The 21,221-nt window shown below is 42.2% G+C and overlaps 2 protein-coding genes across 2 annotated transcripts in view; both read right to left on the minus strand.

Annotated features, from left to right (window-relative positions):
- mfsd1l (major facilitator superfamily domain containing 1-like) overlaps positions 1-21,221 on the minus strand; it is a 258,249-nt gene that overhangs the window by 224,197 nt on the left and 12,831 nt on the right. The window lies entirely within an intron of this gene.
- ankfn1b (ankyrin repeat and fibronectin type III domain containing 1b) overlaps positions 1-21,221 on the minus strand; it is a gene marked incomplete at both ends in the record, with an annotated part of 117,182 nt that overhangs the window by 37,223 nt on the left and 58,738 nt on the right. Inside the window, 2 exons of the mRNA XM_083993970.1 lie at positions 482-604; positions 16,858-16,898. Coding sequence (XP_083850096.1) covers positions 482-604; positions 16,858-16,898 — 164 coding nt within the window. The remainder of the gene's footprint in view (positions 1-481; positions 605-16,857; positions 16,899-21,221) is intronic.

Raw genomic sequence — 21,221 nt, forward strand, 5'->3', positions numbered from 1 at the left:
CATCGGCTGCCTGAGGACTGGAGCTTTACAAGAGCAAGATGAGCCGGCGCCACTGGAGCTGCTTGGCGCTCTTCAACGAAACCCAGACGCAGAGACAGAGCAGGACCCTATCGGCACTCCACCCACTCTGTGCCCCCGCCCCGAACACCAGCCCCCATTCCTTGTCGACCTCAGCCTCGACTCTGCACACAGACACATCGTAGCAAGGCTCAGCTGCAGTTGTCTCTCCCTCTCTCTTGTTAGGTGTTCTTTTGTGGATTTCACGGGTGATGAGTGAATAATTATCTCATTCAAAACTCAGCTCCTAATAACAAGTTATGAAGTTTTATTTCACCTCATAATCTTTACAATCCAACAACCTAAGAGCCATGTAGATGAATTCCAGTTCCAGTAGTGAAAACCAAGTAAACCGTCATAACCTGAGATGTGTAGGGATCATGAAAGACTGTGACTGAGATAAAGAGAAAGTGTTTGGTCTTACCAGTCCACACTAAGAGATCGTCTCCTGTAGGACGGAGGTCTGTCTGAGCAAGTCTTCTCCGTCTTGGGGGGACGCTCCTTGAGGGACAGACGATGTGTAAATTTGGAGATTCCTGACTCCAACCTGTGGGACAGAATAAGAGCAAATCGATTAGAGTCAAAAACCTATTGGCTGGATTACTGCATCAGCTTCCCTTATTACACATTACATGGTTTTGCGAATGAATTCAGAAGAAGTTAACACCCAGATAGTATCGACTGGTTGTCTTGGCAGCTCCTCATTCTCAGTCTGAATAATTGTTAATAAGAAAATAAATATAAGTGGGTCTATCGTGTTCAGTGCTTCTGAAGAAATTGCTGGAAAATACATTTTTCTTAGTAAAATGGATCGTCTTCTGTGTAAAACTAAACTCTGCTCTGCTGAAATCACAATACTCTGTGGAAATGTAGCCCATGAAGTTGATAAAGAGTGTAACAATGCTGCAGTTCCCAGAGGAAACATTAGGTTTCAGGGAAAGCCGCATACTTCCTGCCTAATTTTCTCCAAATCTTTTTTCATAGAAAAAAAAAAAGTGAAGTCACACACATTTTAATCTCCTCTGCTGGGCTGCCAATGTCCCAGTTCAACTTTTCTCTCAAAATTAAAAACAGGAAATGTAATATTTCTTCCATTCCAGCCCGGGACACATTTGATGAGACTCAGCGTTGCAATATTGCTGTGGTAACAGTGGGGACTAATCAAAATGTAATAATATTCTCTATCAAAGAGCCAGGCCCACAGAAGAGCATTGCAGTGTAAATATGCACAAGACTTATTAAGCCAAGAGTTATATAAGAGAAAGGGGCTGCTTGATTACAAAAAAATAATTAAATGTACAGTTGAAGGAATTTCCTACTTCTTTTAAATTACACAACGTGATGCGCAGCAGGTTAACGTGTGGCATTCTTTATTCACCTATTCTCAAGCACTTGCAGTTTAAATTTCATTATGAAATGATAACACATCCTTAATAATGAGTCATACACAGTCATACACACACACACACACACACACACACACACACACACACACACACACACACACACACACACACACACACACACACACACACACACACACACACACACACACACACACACACACACACACACACACACACACACACACACACACACACACACACACACACACACACACACACACACACACACAGATCTCCTCCCAACCTCTGCCAAAAAGCATTTTAGTCTCCATGGTGAGCTCTGTCGGAGACAAACTGCAGGGACGGTTGGTTGAGGATAACACAGACTACTATGGGGTGCACCCCTGCCACACAAACATAAAGCTCATATCTGCCGTCGCTGCCATTAGTTTATTGTGTGATGCTGCAGGAGCAACAGTTCACATAAGGCTTTGATAAACAGGATTGATGAGATTGTACACAATAGCTCATGCCATCACTTTGATTTCTGAACAGTGACATGGATGAATGACGGTGCAGCCATGTGGCCAGTTGTGCCTAATTCAATTGCCAAACTGGCATCATGTCGCTTCGTGTCAGGACCTCGTATGAGTAATTCATACGTTGTTGTCACGGAGACTGCTTTAAGACAGAAGGTCTGGGAGTGTCCCGTCAAGTCTAATGCTTCAGTGAGAGAGCAATCAGATCCGAGAGAGTGATTACTCCAAAAGATGAAATTGGATCAAGACCTTTATTGCATCATATAGAGTAGAAAACATTCCCACTGGGGTGAATAAAAAAAACTGCTACGACCTTGGAAATTCAAGTAAAACCCTTTTTAAAAGTTACAGCTCCATGCCAACTGGGCATTCTGCTACCTTGCTTGGAACATCCACTACTGTTTTTTTTTTATTTAAACTGATATATAAACAAAATGAGACTGATTCGATGCCAAATTTTCATTCCATCCCTCTCCTCAAACAGGCAGAATCCACATCACAGAGAGGCAAAAAAAATAACATCATGTGAACACTAGCTTTCAAAAAAAAGAAAAAGAAAAGATAAATTAACAGAATTTTCCACAAATACATTATAAAAACATTTTCAGATTATTTGTGACCATGAAATCAATGCCTGACCACAAATAAACCTAATAAAATGATACCTAAGAAAAGTTGTTCTACTCCTTTGGTTCTCTCATGCTCTACAACGGATTCTTAACACCAGCTGTTTCACTATGAAGACCTTTCCAAAATGAAGATGAAAATACACAAGTACTCATTCAAAATGACCTCATGCTATGGCTTATCTAGTACAACACCCCCCTCCTCCCCCCTCCAACCCCACTGCCTTTGGTTCCCACTCCTACACCCTCGCTACTGTTTCCTGACCCCGCGCCAGCTTCTCCAAAGAGTTGGTTGACCTCGAAGACAATGAGGCATATTTTCCTGTATGAATCACACAAACGGGGTGTGGGATTTTACTCGGATGGCAGAGTAACCCCTAATTGATGGTATTAAGCTAGGCTGGGCTTCGTCTTCTTCAAGGGCTTTTAATTAAATTAGTACCACTACCCTGTGCACGCCAGCCACTGGCAGTTATTGATGCTGATGTCCCTGTTACAGAAACCGTAGATTTCTCTCGTCTAATTCTAATTCATAAATAGCCTACATGGGGGATTACTCGTCATCACCGGTTGTTAATAACTGCTTTTGTTTATATAGATCTAATATGTTTGGCCTGTGACCAATACTTACATTAAGAGTTCCCGGTAAAACTTCAAACAAACTTTTTGGATCAAACACGTAACGTGACATGACCGTAGGATAATGACTTCAATGCCATGAAAACACATAGGATCACGACTTCAAAGACACGGGGGGCCACGGGACATAGACGAGGACTCAGGGAATCCCTTTGAGGGGTTTAGAGGAGAACTGGACACACGGAGCAGGTGGGTCTGTGCGGAGGGGATCTGCTGGCAACTGGCTGCCTCTTGGCTCAACCCTGGCTCCACCCCATGCAGCTGTCCCCGATAACATCATCACAGCAGGCACGCTGCCATGACGCAGTCCCCTTGGAGGCCCACTCAGGATATCCTGGTCGATTATCCTCTCATCAGAATCATATCTTCTCTTTCATTATCCCGGTGTTGATTACAGTTTAAGAAATTAGACGTTTGATTGATTGTTTTTCCTTTCACAAGTGTGGCTGGGGAGAAGTGGCCGCATCAAGCGAAATCTGACCTTTAAAGGGATAGTTCACCCAAAATTGAAATTTCACTCATTATCTACTCACCCTCATGTGGACTAAGGGCTGGGAGAAGTTTCAGAGTCCTCCGTGGCTTCTCTGAGTTACAGGGGGTCTCGGCATAGCAGTGCATGTCCATATAACGGTTGCAAATGGATACCAACTGTCTTCGTAACAAAAAGACACACCAAAAAACATGGAAATACCTCCATGCTGCTCGTATGTAATGTCCGTCTTGTATTGAAGCCCCGAAATGCAAAATTGTCCCGAAAAAAATTAAATAAGTCTATATTTCAAGCATGTTTGTAGCGGGAGCTTCTCTTCCCGGTTCGTCAAATTTGGACGAACCAGGGTCCGTGCTCTTCCCAGTTCGTCCAAATTTGACGAACCGGGAAGAGGAGCTTCGAGAAGCTTCCGCTACAAAACAAGCTTGAAATATAGACTTATTAAATTTCTTTCGGGACAATTTCGCATTTCGGGGCTTCAATACAAGACGGACATTACAACGAGCAGCTATATACTATATGGAGCTATTTGGATGTTTTTTGGTGTGTCTTTTTGTTACGAAGACAGTTGGTATTCATTTGCAACCGTTATATGGACATGCACTGCTACGCCGAGACCCCCTGTAAGTCAGAGAAGCCACGGAGCCCTTAGTCCACATGAGGGTGAGTAGATAATGAGTGAAATTTCAATTTTGGGTGAACTATCCCTTTAAGGCCTTGTGATCCTATAGAGACACATCCAGTGGAGCGTTTAACCTTCACCGTCACCGGGCCAACTGCTGCTTGAGCATCTACTCAGCGGCCGTGTGCTCTTGGAAGAAGAACCCTGTGTGCCAGTGTGTGTTTACCTGTACGTGTCAGTCTCTTGTCAGCTTCCATCTCAAAACCTCTCAAGCCTCTTTGCTCTGCTTTCAATGCACACAGACAAAGGCTATTAAGTCATTTCAGACCACATGCAGAACGGACGCTTGCTGAGCGAAGCTTGCACAGCATGTGTGCACGATGGACAGCTGCCCCGCCACCACAGCTTTCTTTTCCATTTCTTCTCTATTTATCTCTCATGTACAAAGCTGATCATTATAGAAATACAATGCAGAAAAAACTTTGATCAAAATATGTACAGACTTTACATCTCATCTCTACCTAAACTTCTCTATGTTATTTTACCGCAATCACTTTTACCTCTTTATTCTGTCTCAGTTTACGTCTCTACTCTGTTTTTTTACACCTTCAAAGGACAATTCCGGGCAAATTCAACTCGGGGGTGTATTTTCCTAACATTTTAGGTCTAAAAGAAGGAATCTGAAGACTTTCAGTTTAATTGCTCCTGTTTTGCAGTAGTTGTGTCTGTCCCCGCATCGCCACGGCAGCAATGAATGGGAGCGGATGCAAGTTCTGCTGCTTAGGCTGTTACATCCCTCAAAGCCGTAATTTTTTTCCACAGACAGCGTCAGATGGCGACTCAAACATGAACCGAGAAGTTTATTTACTTCAAGCAAGCCGACATGTTTGTAAAACTAGATCTAATTCAAAGTCTCCCGGAGTCTCGCGCGAGACCCAAGTTGCCGTGCTCGGTGTGTTCAGGTGCAGTGGGAAAGCTACCGTTTGTGTCATAAACACAGGAATATCAACTCTTGACTTGCTTCAAGTAAAAAAAACTTCTCTGCGCATGTTTGAGTCGCCACCTGACACTGTCTGTGGAAAAAATTGCGGTTTTGAGGGATGTAAACAGCCTAAGCAGCAGAACTTGCATCCGCTCCCATTCATTGCTGCCGTGGCGATGCGGGGACAGACGCAACCACCGCAAAACAGGAGCAATTAAACTAAAAATCTTCAGATTCCTTCTTTTAGACCTAAAATGTTAGGAAAATACACCCCGAGTTGAATTTGCCAGGAATTGTCCTTTAATTTACCTTTAAGCATTTGCCCTTAAGCGTTTGGCTCTGTATCTCAAGGCGCTCAATACATTTGTGGTTCTGAGATGAGCCTACTAGCTTTGGGATCTTTACTGATCCTGTAGGACCACACTGATGCTGACATGTTTATTTTTAGTGAAATATTTGAAAAATTAAAATGCTGCTATTGAATTGGCTGCCATGATCATTTCCTGTCATTAATACCATAGTCCCAGGTAGTAAATCTTAATGACTGATGAAATTATTCAAATGTCTAAACATCTGATAGATTTTAGCATTAAAAAAGGTTTGTTGTTCCCATTTAATATGTTTTAATGACTTTGATGATCTCAAAACCCTTACAGTACTGTGATTTTAAGTGGTTTTGATGAACTGTACCAACTCTTCATGTAGCCCCATCCTCAGATCGACATTTTCATTTTTTCCACAGTGTTCAGAACTGAACTATTTAAGTCAAGTTTAGTGCTAATCAGAAAATGTTACAGTGGTAACACAGTATGGTATACATGATAAACATGAGTTAGCTTTGTCATTTTGAGCATGTTAGCATGCTGTAACCCCCTCTCTATAGTCCGAAATGACTACAAGACATGATAACTGTGTCTCATATATACGTGTCCCTGCAGTGGGACAGCGTTGGGACAGCCCACCACTGCCACAGTGTGACTTAGATTACGATCTTGCCAGCATTAGTAACTTTCCCCAGTCCTGCAGCACAAGAGTGCTTTTGTCAGCGCTGAATAGCTGGTGTGGTGATATGAAGAAAACGTTGCCCTGTGCTTACACTTCATACACATTGGAAGCCGTCATGCACACCTTCACACTGTCACTGTGAGGGATCGCTTTCTCGCAAACGACTCACCTGATGTCCCTGTGTTCTGTTGCCATGGCACTAATTAACTGTTCCAAGGTATTAATATGCACAGGCTCTCTGCGAAAGAAGGTATTGTTCTCATTGGCAGCGCACAACGCCGTCCGCTGTGCACTTTGACCCCACTCACCGCCTCAGTAACCCACTGCCATTTCAACACTACATTTGAATTAAGACTCTTGTTAAACCTCTGCAGCTTGAACATGCTCAGCAACAAGCACTTTTATTGTGTGCAAAATGTATCAGTTTGTTACTTTTAACACTAAATTATAAATATTTATGAATTGCATACTAAAATTCCCTTCAGGTGTTAATTAATTCATGAATTATCAAGGCATGCTTTAAAAAGCTGTTTGTAAAATACATGATACAACTATCACTTTGCATTACATCATATTAGCATTTTCATATTACAAATTATGAATCATTTACATGGTTTTGTAACTGATGCACAACTATTGTCGTTTATAATAAAATAAATAATAAAATACGTTTTGCATACATTCTTACGAGAAATTATATGACATAGTGTCTCAGAGGGATTTGTATGAAACATGTTCATAAAGACATCCCACAGCAGCCAGCAGAATGCTATGCATTACACAATCTATGTGGTCTGTCTGAGTTCGGGCTGCCCTTAACCACAGATCTTATTACAGATTACTAAGGCACAGACACTACAGTAAATCATAAGCAGCACAGACAAATACCTGACCTTGTTTCAGCAATTATGGGCAATGGCCGCCTACCTAAAACAACTATTTTGAAAAGGAGAGAAAACAAAGTGCTAGGATTTCTTTCATCTCTGTCTCCTGTTATGGCTTCTTCTCCCTGCCAGTGGAACTCTAATACGCCAAAAAGAATGTGGGCACCCACCCATATAACAGATACATGCAAATGCAGTGGATGCAAGCACACATGCTGGCAAGTCCACACACACACACGCACACGCACACCCATATACACAAACAGTTTAATTCAGGAACATACCCCTCAATGTGTTTCATTAGGCAAACAAAAAGGCTTTCAGTGGTCCAATCATAAAAGAACGCGGCCAGGCTATGAACATTGCTAATTAAAATCTGCTCAAAGAAAGCCTTGTTTTCCACTCAGCATCTCCATCCAAACCCATGTCTGTGTGTATGTCTCTGTACATGGTGGAGGCCGCTTTTATTTCACTTGGACTGAGGTCTCACTCATAAAACATACTGATATTTCTTCAAGCTAACAAGCTTTTCCTTCACTTCTGATACGATTACATTATCAGATTTGCTCAAAGTGTAATGTTAAATCATAGGGAGCAGCGGGGGTCAACGAATGAGAAGCGATATCGCAACCCTCTGTTGCACAATATCTCTTGTGCTGTGGGGTTGAATGGATTTGGCTCGCTTCTCATTGCAATTAAACCGTCTATGATACAGTAATGCATCAAAACTATACCATGCATGACAAAAAAAACGACACAAACACACGACAAATGTGTTGATGGGGAGGATTATTCTTCTCGTGCCCACATGGGTCCAACAGAGAGGGGAGGCATTTAACAGCCAGCTCATTGCCTTGACGAATAAATCCCAACAATAACTGCCTCAACTTCACATGCTAATGATCTAATCATACTGCTACGTGCCAAAGGAAAGGACTCTGTTATCACCCTACACGCATCTTTTCATATGCTGCCTATCCACCCACCACGGTAAACAGAGATATTTCCTTCTCTGCTCCTTTCCCTCCATCCCTTCATTTGCACGTCTGAGTCACACTCGTCGTTTCATCTTCTCTTCTTTTTTTCTATTTTCAAACGTCTCCCCTCCATTACTCTGCTTTCTCTCACTCCTGTTTTCCACGGACTCGGCACATACAGAATTTGTCAGGGAGACAAAAATGAGGGAGGAATTTGATGCCTTTTTTTTTCACTTTGGTCAGCTCCCTGTGGTGTTGGGTTTGATGCCATCCCCTCCGTGTCCCCCTCTGCGTTTGATGTGTGGCATAAGGCTGACTCGACACATTGAGATATACCGATGATGGATCTGAAGTCAAATTAATCTTGAATCGAGCTGACAAACGCGTGGACGCCAGCAAACTATTAGAGTCTGTTGCTAGAGTACCATACCGCTAAGAGAGGCGGCGCGAAGCTAAGCGCTACCACAGACAGTTTTCTCTTTCCACTCGCTCTGGGTTAGGTGGCATGAGATAATAATGTGAATGTGATTTGGAGGAAACTGATCTGGGGTAATTTATCACACTGCGGAGATGTGTTAACACCCAAGTGAGCGCACAGCAGCGGCGTCTACAATACAGCACAAGCACAACACATCTCCAGCATGAAGGGACACACAACACTACAATGTAATTTACTTCTTAAATCCAAGATGAGCAGAGGTAACTGACTTATTATGTTCAGGTGTCTGGGCTGCTGGGTTTTCTCAGCCTCACCGCTGCTGTCAGGAAAGAAAACAGCCGCCACACCACATCACATTACATGTAACCCACTAATAATTCAGCACAAAATCCTGATTCACTACAGAATCCCCACATAAAACGCCTCATAGGACTCCAACTGGCTTCTTCCAGGACACAGAAACGCTGATAAAACCTGGTGGAGCCTCCTGTACTGGTACACTAGTAGTAGTGCTGGCCTGGATTAGGGTTGCAAAGGGGCGGGAAATTTCCAGTAAATTTCCGATAAATTTCCAGAAACTTTCCATGGGAAGTTAAGCTGGGGAATTTTGGAAATATTCCAAATTGGAAACTTTCCATGGAAATTATGGGAATTTATGGGAATTATTGGGAATTTATGGGAATTAAAGGGACAACGAGGAGTTTCTATTTGGTTATAAAAAAAAGTCTCACGTTAATGCGGATGAATCTACGCTACCCACACTTGTTAATGGGCCCATTTTCGATAAATATATCGTTTTGTCTCTATCGTTATTTTGTTAGTGGTGGTGGAAATGCTGGGCGAGCCGACCAGAGAATAACGCCGCCGAATCGCCGTTTATGGTCGGAACAACAACGGTATGTGATCGTCTTCGGACCTCTGACTTTAATTCTTGATGAATGAAAAAATGAGTCCGTCTTGCGCCGGTCAAAGAATTTTCACGGTGCGCGGAGGCTCATAAATGTGTCCAAAACTCCTCGTTGTCCCTTTAACTGGAAATTGGGGGTAATTTAAACAAACTATCGTATCCAAACATAGATGTAAATATTTTGTTTTGTCATAAGCAGACATCCTTGCAATATAATAAAAAAACATGACATTTCAACAGATTTATTTGTGAGTAGAACTTTATCAAGTTTTAATTCTTGTATGAACAATCATTTATTTTACTGAACAACAAAAACATGTTGGGAAAGAAACTAGCCCTCAATAGCCCTGCAGTAAGCAGTGTGCTGTGTGCATGTGATATGTGGGAATAGCATAGATATTCAAGTGTACAAGTATACTTAAATCTGGTTGTTTTAGCCAAGAATGTATTTTCCCCAACTGTATTTAAGTTCCCTGTTAAGGGCCAACCTTCAATTTAGTACATTTCTGATTTATTCCTGTTTATTTCAATATATTCCCATTAATTCCCATGGAAACTTTGAAAATTCCCGGAATTTTGCATCCCTAGCCTGGATACACACTGAATGGAAGGCAAGGGAGTGAATATATCCCCTCTTTGTAAATATGCTATCATTGAAGTGAATGAGTGTGAGCAGCGTTAGTCCTGGTTGTGAATCAGTGTGCCAGCGTTAGTTAAACTAAACGGAGGATTTTAGAGGCCTGGCCTGATGGAGGTGGACATCCCTCTGGTATTATGTTTATGGCCTTGAAACGGCTTTAAAACATACACACACGCACCGGGCACCCCGCTTTCCCCCCATCAACCCACAATTGAGCACGGCGTCGAGATTCCAATCAGGGTTGAGCCAGCAGACTGAGGGGATTATTTATGCTGGAAAGGAGAAGGGAACCTCGAGGAGGGAGAGAGAGAGAGAGAGACGTGTGTGTGTGTTACTTGGATTTCTATACTTATGAGAACCAGAGGTCTACCTTAAGGCGAGGGACGTTGAGGAAAATCCCCCAAATTAAACATTTTTCCAGTCACCATTTAAACAGCTGATTTACAGTTCAGCTTGGCTTGGTGGTTTAATTAATTAGGATTAGGTTTAGGTTTTGGTGGGGGGGTGGGAGGTTGGGGGGTTGGAGGGGCGTTAAGGTTAAGTAGCTGGTGCAAACACACATTCACGTCCACATCCATACAAACAAATACCCCTTTCACACAGCAGAAAAAAAAAAAAAAACGAGGTGTGTTGAACCCACGTTGGCTGTTTATCTGAACCAGTGCATCATCCAAAAAGTCTTCTCCACTTTGGGCCAAAAAAAAGAAAAAAGAAAAGTGATTTCAAAGAACCACAGATCAAAAACTGCGCTGGTGTCTTATTTTTTCCATAAAGAGTCACTTGCAATTTGCACATACATTTACAAGTCCTGTAGTCTTTTTTACAAACTCATCCATGTGTTGAAGGCCACGTCTGATTGGCTCGATGTGTCAAAATCAGCTCTTGTTGGATGTTCCACAGGCCCCTGGGTTGAGCGCAGGTTGGACACTACTCACTACTCACTTTGCTGACCAGGGAATTAAATTTAATGTTATTGAGGAGGTTTTAATGTCATTTATGGGAGCACTAAAAAAAATGTTGTAATGCCTTAAACAGGGACATTTCTGACTTGTTGGGTTTACAAGGACTGCTTTAACATCGTGTTTATTATGTTCTCGAGGAGGGCAGAGAGGAACGCTGATGCTGTGTTGAACGGTTTGCAGGTTGTCTCATTAGTGGAAGACGCAGAGGTCCGTCCTGTTCGCATCCATGCGTCCTGCGAAGAAACGGGGCCCAGTAGTGGGAATTTAGAACTTCAGGAAATGCAGAAGCTGAAGCTGGCCACCATCACGGCTCCTACTGAGCACTACAGTACCAGAAACATTTTTTAGGTTAAGCAGAGAACAATGCTGCAGGATCGCTCGGTGAGGAAAAAGCCAGCAAAGTTCAATCCAAAATATCAATCTGTGACCCCAGATTGGCGGTGGCAGTTAAAATGCTGAGTTGGCTCGTTTGGACCGAAATTATTTTAATCCCGAAATCACATTCGAGTGGTCGTGAGCCAGCAAACTCCAAAGTGTTGAGATGTTTTTGGGAAAACTGATCAAATTTTGATGTGTGGTTTTCAAACTGCAGGGAGAGGTTTGGTAAAGGATTCAAACTTGTTGTGCAACATAATAGAAAGACGGTTTGCCTGAGCACTCCCTCAGCTCATGTGTGGTTGTGAAGATGGAGTGTTTGTACGCTGTGTTGTTGCATGTATCCGTGTGTGAGTGCGTGCGCATGTTTTTACATTTGAAGCCAGAATGGAAAAGGCTATGCATCACAAGATCGCAGTGTTCAAGCACTCCAAATTAAGCTCTCTTTCTCACTTTGGATCTCTCTCCCTCTTTTTCTCTTGCTCTCTCAGTCTCACACGCACGCGCACGGACACACACGATTATGGCCAGGATGCCTTACCAAAACAATGGTTGTCTCTGCCTGCTCAGTTCTTTGGCCTGGCAGCCTGCTTCTTGGGAAGTTCTCAAACAACCCAACATCTCTGCAGCCAAGCCACATCAAATAAGCACACACATACACACACACACACACAGAAGGATAAATGCTGCTAACATTCACACAAGTATACACGTCAACAGTATGCGCACACATACACACTAGATCAACTGTACAAATAGTCGCACACTCAGATAGCGAGCCAGCGGCAGTCTCCTCCGGGCCGCTGAGTTAGCTCCCTCTCTTACCACCATTACCACTATTGTAAATACTCCTCAATATGTATTTACACTGGGATTTCAGACCCCTGGAAAAAAATGAGGTGAACAGAGAAAAAAAAAAAAGAGCTGGAAAAACGAAGGAATGTGTTTCACGTCGGTCAGACAGCAGGAACCCTCAGTCTTATTATCTTTCTGCTAGAATTTGCCTTGGATTGTACCTCTGGGGGATGAGATAGAGTCATGCGGTGGGTCTTCTCTCTGTCACTTTCTCTTTTTTTCCCGCTCATTTCCAGCTGATGCAAAAAGCAGGAGCAGACAGACATGAGGGAAAGGCTTAGTAAATCCCACCAAGTGATTTACAATGTCTTTACTGAATATCTATCTTAATTCTCTTCTTATACCAATACAGCTTGCGTGACACGACACTCAGTTTGCATTAGATCACATTAAAGAGCAGCTTGTGCATGTTAATGTTCCTCAGTCAGCACATGAGCATCTTTGCAGCTCATTATCCTGCCAGGTTTACAGTACTGTAGATGTTCATATACTCATCTGAGACACAGGCCGCTGCGTTTGATCCGCTCCATTCAGGACTGTGCGTACTTTATGTTGAATGAAATTATTAATAATAATAATTTAAAAAAAACAACCTGTGGTGTCATCAACAATGGGCCGTGAATTAAATGCTGCAGGGCTTTGGCTCCTGTGTTACCTGTAACCACGGCAACAAGCAGCTACTGCTGGGAGGAAAAGTCCTTCGACTGTGGGGAGCGTGGCAGTAAAACAACCGCAGGGTCTGGAGTCTTTGGAGAGCGCAGGGTGAAGTGAAGAAATGACAGTGAGAGTCTGAGGTTTTATCACAGCAACACAGAGGTCATGAAAAACTCTTGTTTTCTCTCTTGCATAAATGTCAAATCTAATATTAAACCCCAAAAGGAACTGATTGATTGAGGAATTCATTTTTCTGAGTGTCTGCTTAACATCCATTTTTCTGAAAGGTTCTTTTTATTTCGTTTAACTTTTATTCTTTATCTATTAGAAGCTTCTGCTGCCTCGCTTAAGAAAATCCCTTTGTATTCACCACTGTGTAAACTAATGTATTATATCAGGTCAGGCACATAGTTGGTGAACAAATATCTCCCATTACTCACCTTACGTTTTTCCACCACACACACACACACACACACACACAGACACACACACACACACACACACGTCAACCCCATATGAGAACAATTACACGCCCTGCTCCCGTGAATAAATTAGTCCAATCAAGTTCTCTCTTCCCTGACATCCGTACCTAAATCCCTTGCTCCATGAAAAAAAGTAAAGCATCCCCTCTCTTCCAGAGACACCCCCAGTGCCCCATCCTTCCATTATTCCTTCCATTTCCACTGAAGACAAGGTCAGAGAGATGACAGAAAGTTAAGAAAGCAAAGGTTGTTTTTATTACTTTCAAAGTGCTCATGAGATATAAAACAAGTCCAGGACTGCAGACGTAATTTCACAACCATCCAAAAGGCACGTCCGGCTTATTGGTTTTGAGCTGATTTTTAAAAGGTGTTCACAAAGAAAAAGAGAGGGCATCTCAGATCCAAGACTTCAAAAGTGCTGTCAGCTCTGGTTTTACAGCTTTTTCAAAAGTGCAGCGAGAGGCCCATGTTTATTCAACTGCTCATTTCAACAATGAAAACCGTGCTGTCATAAATTAATCAATAAGTGCCAAAAAGACAAATAAAAACAAATGCATTTACACATGGATGATTTAAAAATGAGCCAAAAGCATTGCATCTTATTGAGCAGTAAATATTTTTGTTTTCCCTTATTTTTATACCGGATGTTTTTCTCTTTCTGCACCTCAAGGGCAAAACATGAGCGCTCAGTAGCCTGGTAAATAAGCCTTTCAAGGGTAGTGTGAATCACTTGTAAATGGTGTGGTGACTACTTGCTAAGGTACGTACTGTAGTAATACAACTGCAGTGTTCTTAGTGGGGAAAAATGGATCAGCTCAGTAATATATCCCTCCATTAATAAGAAGTGAAGCAAAGCAAAATCATACCAGCAATAACTGAAACAGCCTGACAGGGGCACAACTGAGCACCGTCCTCATTCCATCTGCTTTGGGACTCAAAGCGGTTGTATAAAATAAAATCATTATGTTAAAATACCGAGGCTAAATATAACTAAATTTGTTTGACATACAAAAAAAAGGGATAACTTAGGTTTGATTGCTTTTCCAGGCGGGAAGCAGAGCAGAAGGCAGAATATGAGCCAGAATAGTGAAATGTTAATATAGTGGGGGCTGAGATACACAGATTACACAACATGCACTAATGATCAGTCATACAGACAAACACACAGACCCACTCATTAACTATGTTTCTCTTTATTCCTCATAATGATAGATTAGAGTTGAATATTAAGTATATGCGTGTGTCTGCATCACATTGGCTATTTACCTGCTATATATATTCAACTGGGCTCATTCACATGTTCCCGCTGCCATAGATCAACGTGTGTAAATGTGACGATACTGAACACACACATTCTCTTTCCCTCATTGTACAGCCGACTCTCTCTTTCTTGACATCCCATGATGGCTCTACTGGTTCCTCAATACAGCTGCTTGTCTCCTGGCAACCGATGTCTCCCATTATGGCACACTGAGTACTCACTGTGCCAGCACCCCTGGCACATCAGACACATCAGATGTGACAAAAAAAAAAAAAAAAAGTATAAATTAAATCTATGATGCAGCACAAGAGAGTTCAGGCATGAACACACGTAGACACAGACACACAGTGGGGTAGCCATTTTGATTTTTCGCTAGTGGGAACATTTTCAGTCAACATTTTTTTGTTTTTTTAAGACTGATTTTGTTATGTTTGTTAAAGATCCAAGAAAAATGCAGCCCTGTGTTTTTACGATAACGCGCGCGCACACATATCACAAACATACACATTCACACAAGTCTCCATGTTTCACTGGGAAAGGCCTGTTGCTATGAAACCATGTGAGCACAGGCAGTTCAAATGCACATCTGAAATAAAAGCTGTATTTTGCCGAAGCGCACACGTGATCGAGTCCGAGGCGGCGCGTACAGAGTTAAATAACGGACAGCTCCTGTCTGTACCCGTCTGTCCTCAGGTCAGCTTCAGAGCACTCACAGGGACCAAAAGATTACACACAACCAAGCTTCAATTCAAAGTAATGGTGTTGCTTTGACAGTTGACAGTGGAAAGAAAAATCATCTAATTGGTTAATTGGCTCTTTGGACAGCAGAGAAGCATCATGAGCATGTGGTGAAGAGTAATAGATCATGACCATCTCAGGTGCAGGGACCATTCAGGCTGCACTGCTGATAGCAGATAGATATGTTGTGAAGATAAGTACGGGTGTCCATGGCTTTGGTTGCTGGGTAACTAAAATATACAGCTATTTTTGTTTGACTTATGTCCCCGCCCCACGTGTCTTTCGCTATGTGCCCATTGTGATATGCAGTGCACCTCAAATGTTGATCAAGCCTCGTGCTCGTGAATCTCAGACATGCAAGAAATATTTTCCAATAAAAGGCTGTGTATTTAGTTTGACTTGTTACTGGCCCCGGCATAGGAGACGTAACAGGCAACGAGCACAGTGTCATAAGAGGAAGCCAGAAGTTGCACTGAGGAACACGTTGACATTAGCGTCTGATATAAATGTTGGCAACGGCTCAGAGAGGATCTCACTAAACAAAGAGAAAATATAGAAAAAAAAGGAACAAAAACCCTCTCTTGTTGTTAAGTTGATTTATCAATCTCCATCTGGGATTTTCTGATGTTAAAATACAGTCATCATCATCATCATGCACTTAGCTACACAAGACAAACTCCTCTCCCTTTTTTACTTCCACAGAAAAACACGATTTCTCTCACAATTCGACTAAATTTCAGCAAAGTCTGGGAGTGGTTTTGTTCCATGTGGCAAATGAAAGCAGATTCCTATTCTGATGAATGCAAACAGTGCCATGCTGAAAACTCTGGAACGACTGAGAAGTATTACTGTTATGGAATGGATTATGGATCAGGCTTAGGCTGACTTAACTTGCTTTTCAAACATGCACACACACACACTGGAATTCACTGGCGTCTAAACACAGATGAATCAGGTCAAATACTTTACCTTGAAACACTCCTGAAAACTGAGCCGCCTCATGTTCTTCTTTATCGCCAGTCATACGTTTTTATTATGATATTATCAGTCATGCTAATAATGAAGTCAGTAATGGCTTCTATTTCCATGGAAAAAGAGTGCATTTCTCTTACATAACTCAAGATTAGAATGAGGGAACTTTGCGATTTGCTCAGAAGGACAAGCAGCCATAAACATAAAGCAACAAGGAGATTAGTTGTTGCCACCGAGGCAGCAACATCCACGGGTGGCGTTACATAAAGTGTCTGGGAGTCATTGATTTCCAGTCACGTCCACCACGTCTCTTTTCATCGACTAAAGATTAAGAGGAGAAATAGAATGTGGACTAGAGGGGAAACCAAAGATGGATAGAAGGATGTAGGGACAGATCAGACTTACTTCTTGTGCTGGTTCTCCTTCCGGTCAGCAGAGCCCAGACTCTGTAAAAGAAGAAAAAGACAGACGTTACAAACTCATGGCTTTCCGTCTGCAAATACACATTTATAGAGAACAATTGCCCTTTTAGTCTGTTTTCATTCATGTAGGTTTGGACGGCTTTTTCCAACTATCTATTAAAAAAAAGCCAACCAATAAGCCTAGCGAGCACAGCGTGTTTGGCAAACAACTGAAATTTTAATTAAGGAAAAAAAATAAAGTAATTAGTCTAATAATGGTTTATTGCTGGGAGATATTTTTTTGTGAGCCAAAGACAAGGAAAGAAAAAGGTTGGACATACTGGCCTCAGTCAAAGCACCAGCGAGTTAATTAACCTGAAAAGCAGCTACACTAACACAAAGACAGAGATATCCTGCTTCCCCCCTTTATTGGGTTTGGTTTATTAGAGTGGAGGTGACCTGTGTGTCTCAGGGCCGCCCACTAATCTGGACATTTACCTTGGAGGCAGCACCAATCAAATGATCAATGTCTCCCTGTAAGAGGCAATTGCATGGGTAATGACCTTGTCTCCCGTGAGAAATAATTAGCTCCCTGGCCACAATTACAAACACTTACCCACTAGATTTACTTCATTCACTTACATTTGTCAAAATGTTTTGGAAGAAAATGAAAAAACGATCAAAGCCATTTCCCGATGGTGAAGTCATTTGAGTTCAGAAACTCAGGTGCAACAATAACACTTCCTGCCAGCTCTGCTCTAGAGGTGATGTTTGAATTTATCCCTCCAGCAAACACACACACACACACACAGACACAGTATTGCCCTGCTGTATACCTCTCAAAGGTGCTGAGACATGCTGGGATACACACACACACACTGATAAATACAAGTGCACACCCAGAACTGGCCTGAGGCTGGAGACATTTTTGGAAGTCAAGCTCTGTTTCTGTTTTACATTTTTATCTTCCCCACTGAGGCTGATCCACAGAAGTGGGCGGGGCTATTCAAACCGCTGCCACCCCCCGCCTCGCTCCATCACCAGCAGCACCTCGCTACTCAAAGAAGCATCTGAGTGGGCCAAGCCAACGCTGTCAGAAAGCATCAAAACAGATGATGATGATCACAGACAAACAGCACTGGTATATTTGGTAAACTTAGCACTTTAACATTGAAGCTACATTCACCCATTCACACAATATTACTATGTAAATTGGCCTTAATCCCTGAAATCCATCTAAAACGAATGCTAAATAAGAAGAAATACAATACAATATTAAAGGGACATTGTGTAACTTCTCCTGTTATCTATTCACGAAAATCGGTTATTTTGTTCAAAAGTCTGTTTTTCATTAACCAGTAATCCCCCCCATTAACAAAGTGAAGTGTTCCTTTCAGCTCTGAATGAGCCGTTCATATCATTCATATCTCCATGGAGCGGGTAAGCTCGGTGCTGCTGCCATGTGGTGTCGCCATGTTTTTACGTTCAGTGGCAGCGTGACGGTAGGAAACCACGGAAACTCAGCGGAGACACCGGAGCTGTCGGCTCAGGTCGAGGTGGCGTCTGTGAAAAGTCACCGCGGTAACGCAGTGAGGAGGAATGGAGCGTTACACTGATGCTGCATTCACATGCAGTCGGGCAGACGGCCGTCGGTAACAAACCAGATGTCGTTTAGTCACAGAAGTCCAGAGAAAGCCGGTAATATATGGGTCAGGTACGACATCGCCATGGCAACATACTGTCACGTGTATTGTTTTTCCTCGTGCTGACGGACCACTTGTTTACATAGAGGCTTGTTTATGCCGTTACGTGCAGCGGCTGTTGTCCGTCTGCCGTCTGCCCAATTTCACGTGAATGCAGCATGAAAAATACGATTGAGTTGCTTGTGATATACAACCGCAACGCTAGATGGGAAGAATTCCTACACAATGTACCTTTAAGTCACAAAGGTCTTCTACTGTACACAGTGTATTGAACCCAGGACTTTCTGTGAGAGTGTTGCAGGCGTAGAAGCCATATATCAAGACGCTGCAGGTTCACTAAAAGGAAAGTTGCTCATTACAGTTGATTTTCAGGCTTCATCAGGCTTCTGCATTTTAGTGCATGTTATATAAAGGTTCTTCATTATGGTAGATCAGACTGTGCATATTGTAGTCAGAACACCGACGCTAGTGTTTACTGACTCTGGCTTGAGCTGTCTTCTGTGACTGTCTATCAAAGTGTGCGAGTGGTACAGTGTGTCCTTAAAAAAGTAGTGAGAAAAAGGCACACACACCCCCTCCCTCCCTACCTCCCTACCTCCCTTTGAATCTGAAACTGAACATCAGAAAGAACTGGTGTTTTAAGCGTGTGTGCATGTGTGTGTATGTGATAGTCCAGTGACATTTTGACCAGCAAGTAACACCTCTTCTCTGCCGTTTTGAGTGTGTGTGTGTGTAGCTTTTATGTGTGCGGCAGTGCAGTGACATTTTGACCGGCCATTGACTTCAACTGCGTGTATAAACGTCTGCATACCGGTTTCATCCTCCTTGTGGAGAGAGGATACGCCACACAGAGTGGCTGACCTTTCACCTCCCAGCCCCCCCGCCGTGCGCTCAGGTAGAGCCGCTCTGCTGAGAGGGAAGAGGACAGGCGGGTGTCCCTTCATTTGAAAGACAGGTCTGAGGGGGGGGGGGGGGGGGGGGGCTGCTGGTGTGCTGGGACTATTCTGACTAGTTTTGAGCAGCCATCTATCAAGCCGAACTAATGACTGCATCAAGTCAATTAGAAATCTACTTTCAGCTAGTGGGAATAATATGTTGTTTTCAGTTCATTAACAACATCAATATGCCGTCGTGATAACTTTCTTCTTATTTGTTTTTCCACTTTTTAGCCCAATACTAGATTTTCAAGCAAAAAGTCTAATTCTATAAACCAGCCTCATTTAAAATCATAACAGGGTTCCTACACATTTGAAATTTCCAAATTCCATACTTTTTTACAGATTTCCATTGTTGATTGTTCCAGACCCTAACTTCCAGACTTCCCATTAAAAGAATTCAAATAATTTGTGACATTTGAGTAATTAGATGTGTATCATGTAAACTAATGTGTATGCCATTATGTCACCAAATAATTTCTAAGAGATTGTAGCTAGGTACAATAGCGCATTAACCCAAATAACTTCAGATAAGACCAAACCCAGATAAGTATTAAGACAAATATATCCATAGTTTTCATTTTCCATACTTTTTCAGACCTGGAAATGTATAAAATCAAATTCCATACTTTTCCATACTTTCCATGCTTGTGTAGGAACCCTGTCATAATGACTGCTTTTAAAGCTTTTACAGACAGTTAGACACAGTTAGATTTTCATCATCGTGGTGTTTGCCTAGATCTGGTCATTAATTGATGATATTGTTCCTGTATGTAGCTACACCAGCCTCTCACTCAACTTGCTTCATGATGTTTGTGCAACTTGTCATCCGCACTCTCTCTCCTCTATCCGCCTCTACCCACATGCAGCAGCACTGACAGTCACTAAGAGAGGAGGAAAATTCAAATCAGGACTGAACGGCTCATGTGAAATCTCTGCTGCTCATACCAAAAAAAAGCTTTCCCTCTGCACGAATCTTGTATCATTTCCGTAGCTCTACTCAGTCCTTAAATCCCACTTCGATTAGAAAAAAAAAGAAAAGATAATGGTAACAGGAAACATCACACCTGACAACGCTCAGCTTTTCTTAACACCTAACTCAATTATCTTAATGATGGTGGGGAACATGAGGGAGACAATTAGCTGTCAGCTGTACAGTGATGACAACAGCTTAAAATCTGCTGTTGATGTTATGCTGTTATTCATATGTAGTGGTACACATGACGCACAAACAAAGTTAAAAAAAATAATTTAAAAAAGTGACACATGAAAGTAGCTACAGAGTCAAATAATTATAAATACATAAAGATCAGTTATTTAGTTAGTGCTCAGATCATTTCTTTTCAGTTTTATCCGCATGTCAAGTTTGCATCTTTCTTCTATACGGAAGCACGTACCAAAAAAAACCCAATAACAATAATAAAAAATAAAAACTTGGCATTCCTTCACAGCTGTGAAATAACAGTGACAATACATGCTGTATTCTTGCCAAATCCCTCAAAATCACAATCTGCTCAACATGTGTTTCCTCAAATACTGACTCACAAACAAAAAAATACACGAGCCGCTATACACACAAAACCACCATCATATTTGTTGAATACCTCCACTCAGCATCCAGTAATTCCAGCACACACACACACACGCACACACACACGCACACACACACACATACCTGTGGTGGGCAACCCAGTGATCCCAGTCGGAGAATGTTACTCCACTCTCCCTGT

Source organism: Trachurus trachurus (assembly GCF_905171665.1).
Source record: "Trachurus trachurus genome assembly, chromosome: 19".
Classification (NCBI taxonomy): domain Eukaryota; kingdom Metazoa; phylum Chordata; class Actinopteri; order Carangiformes; family Carangidae; genus Trachurus; species Trachurus trachurus.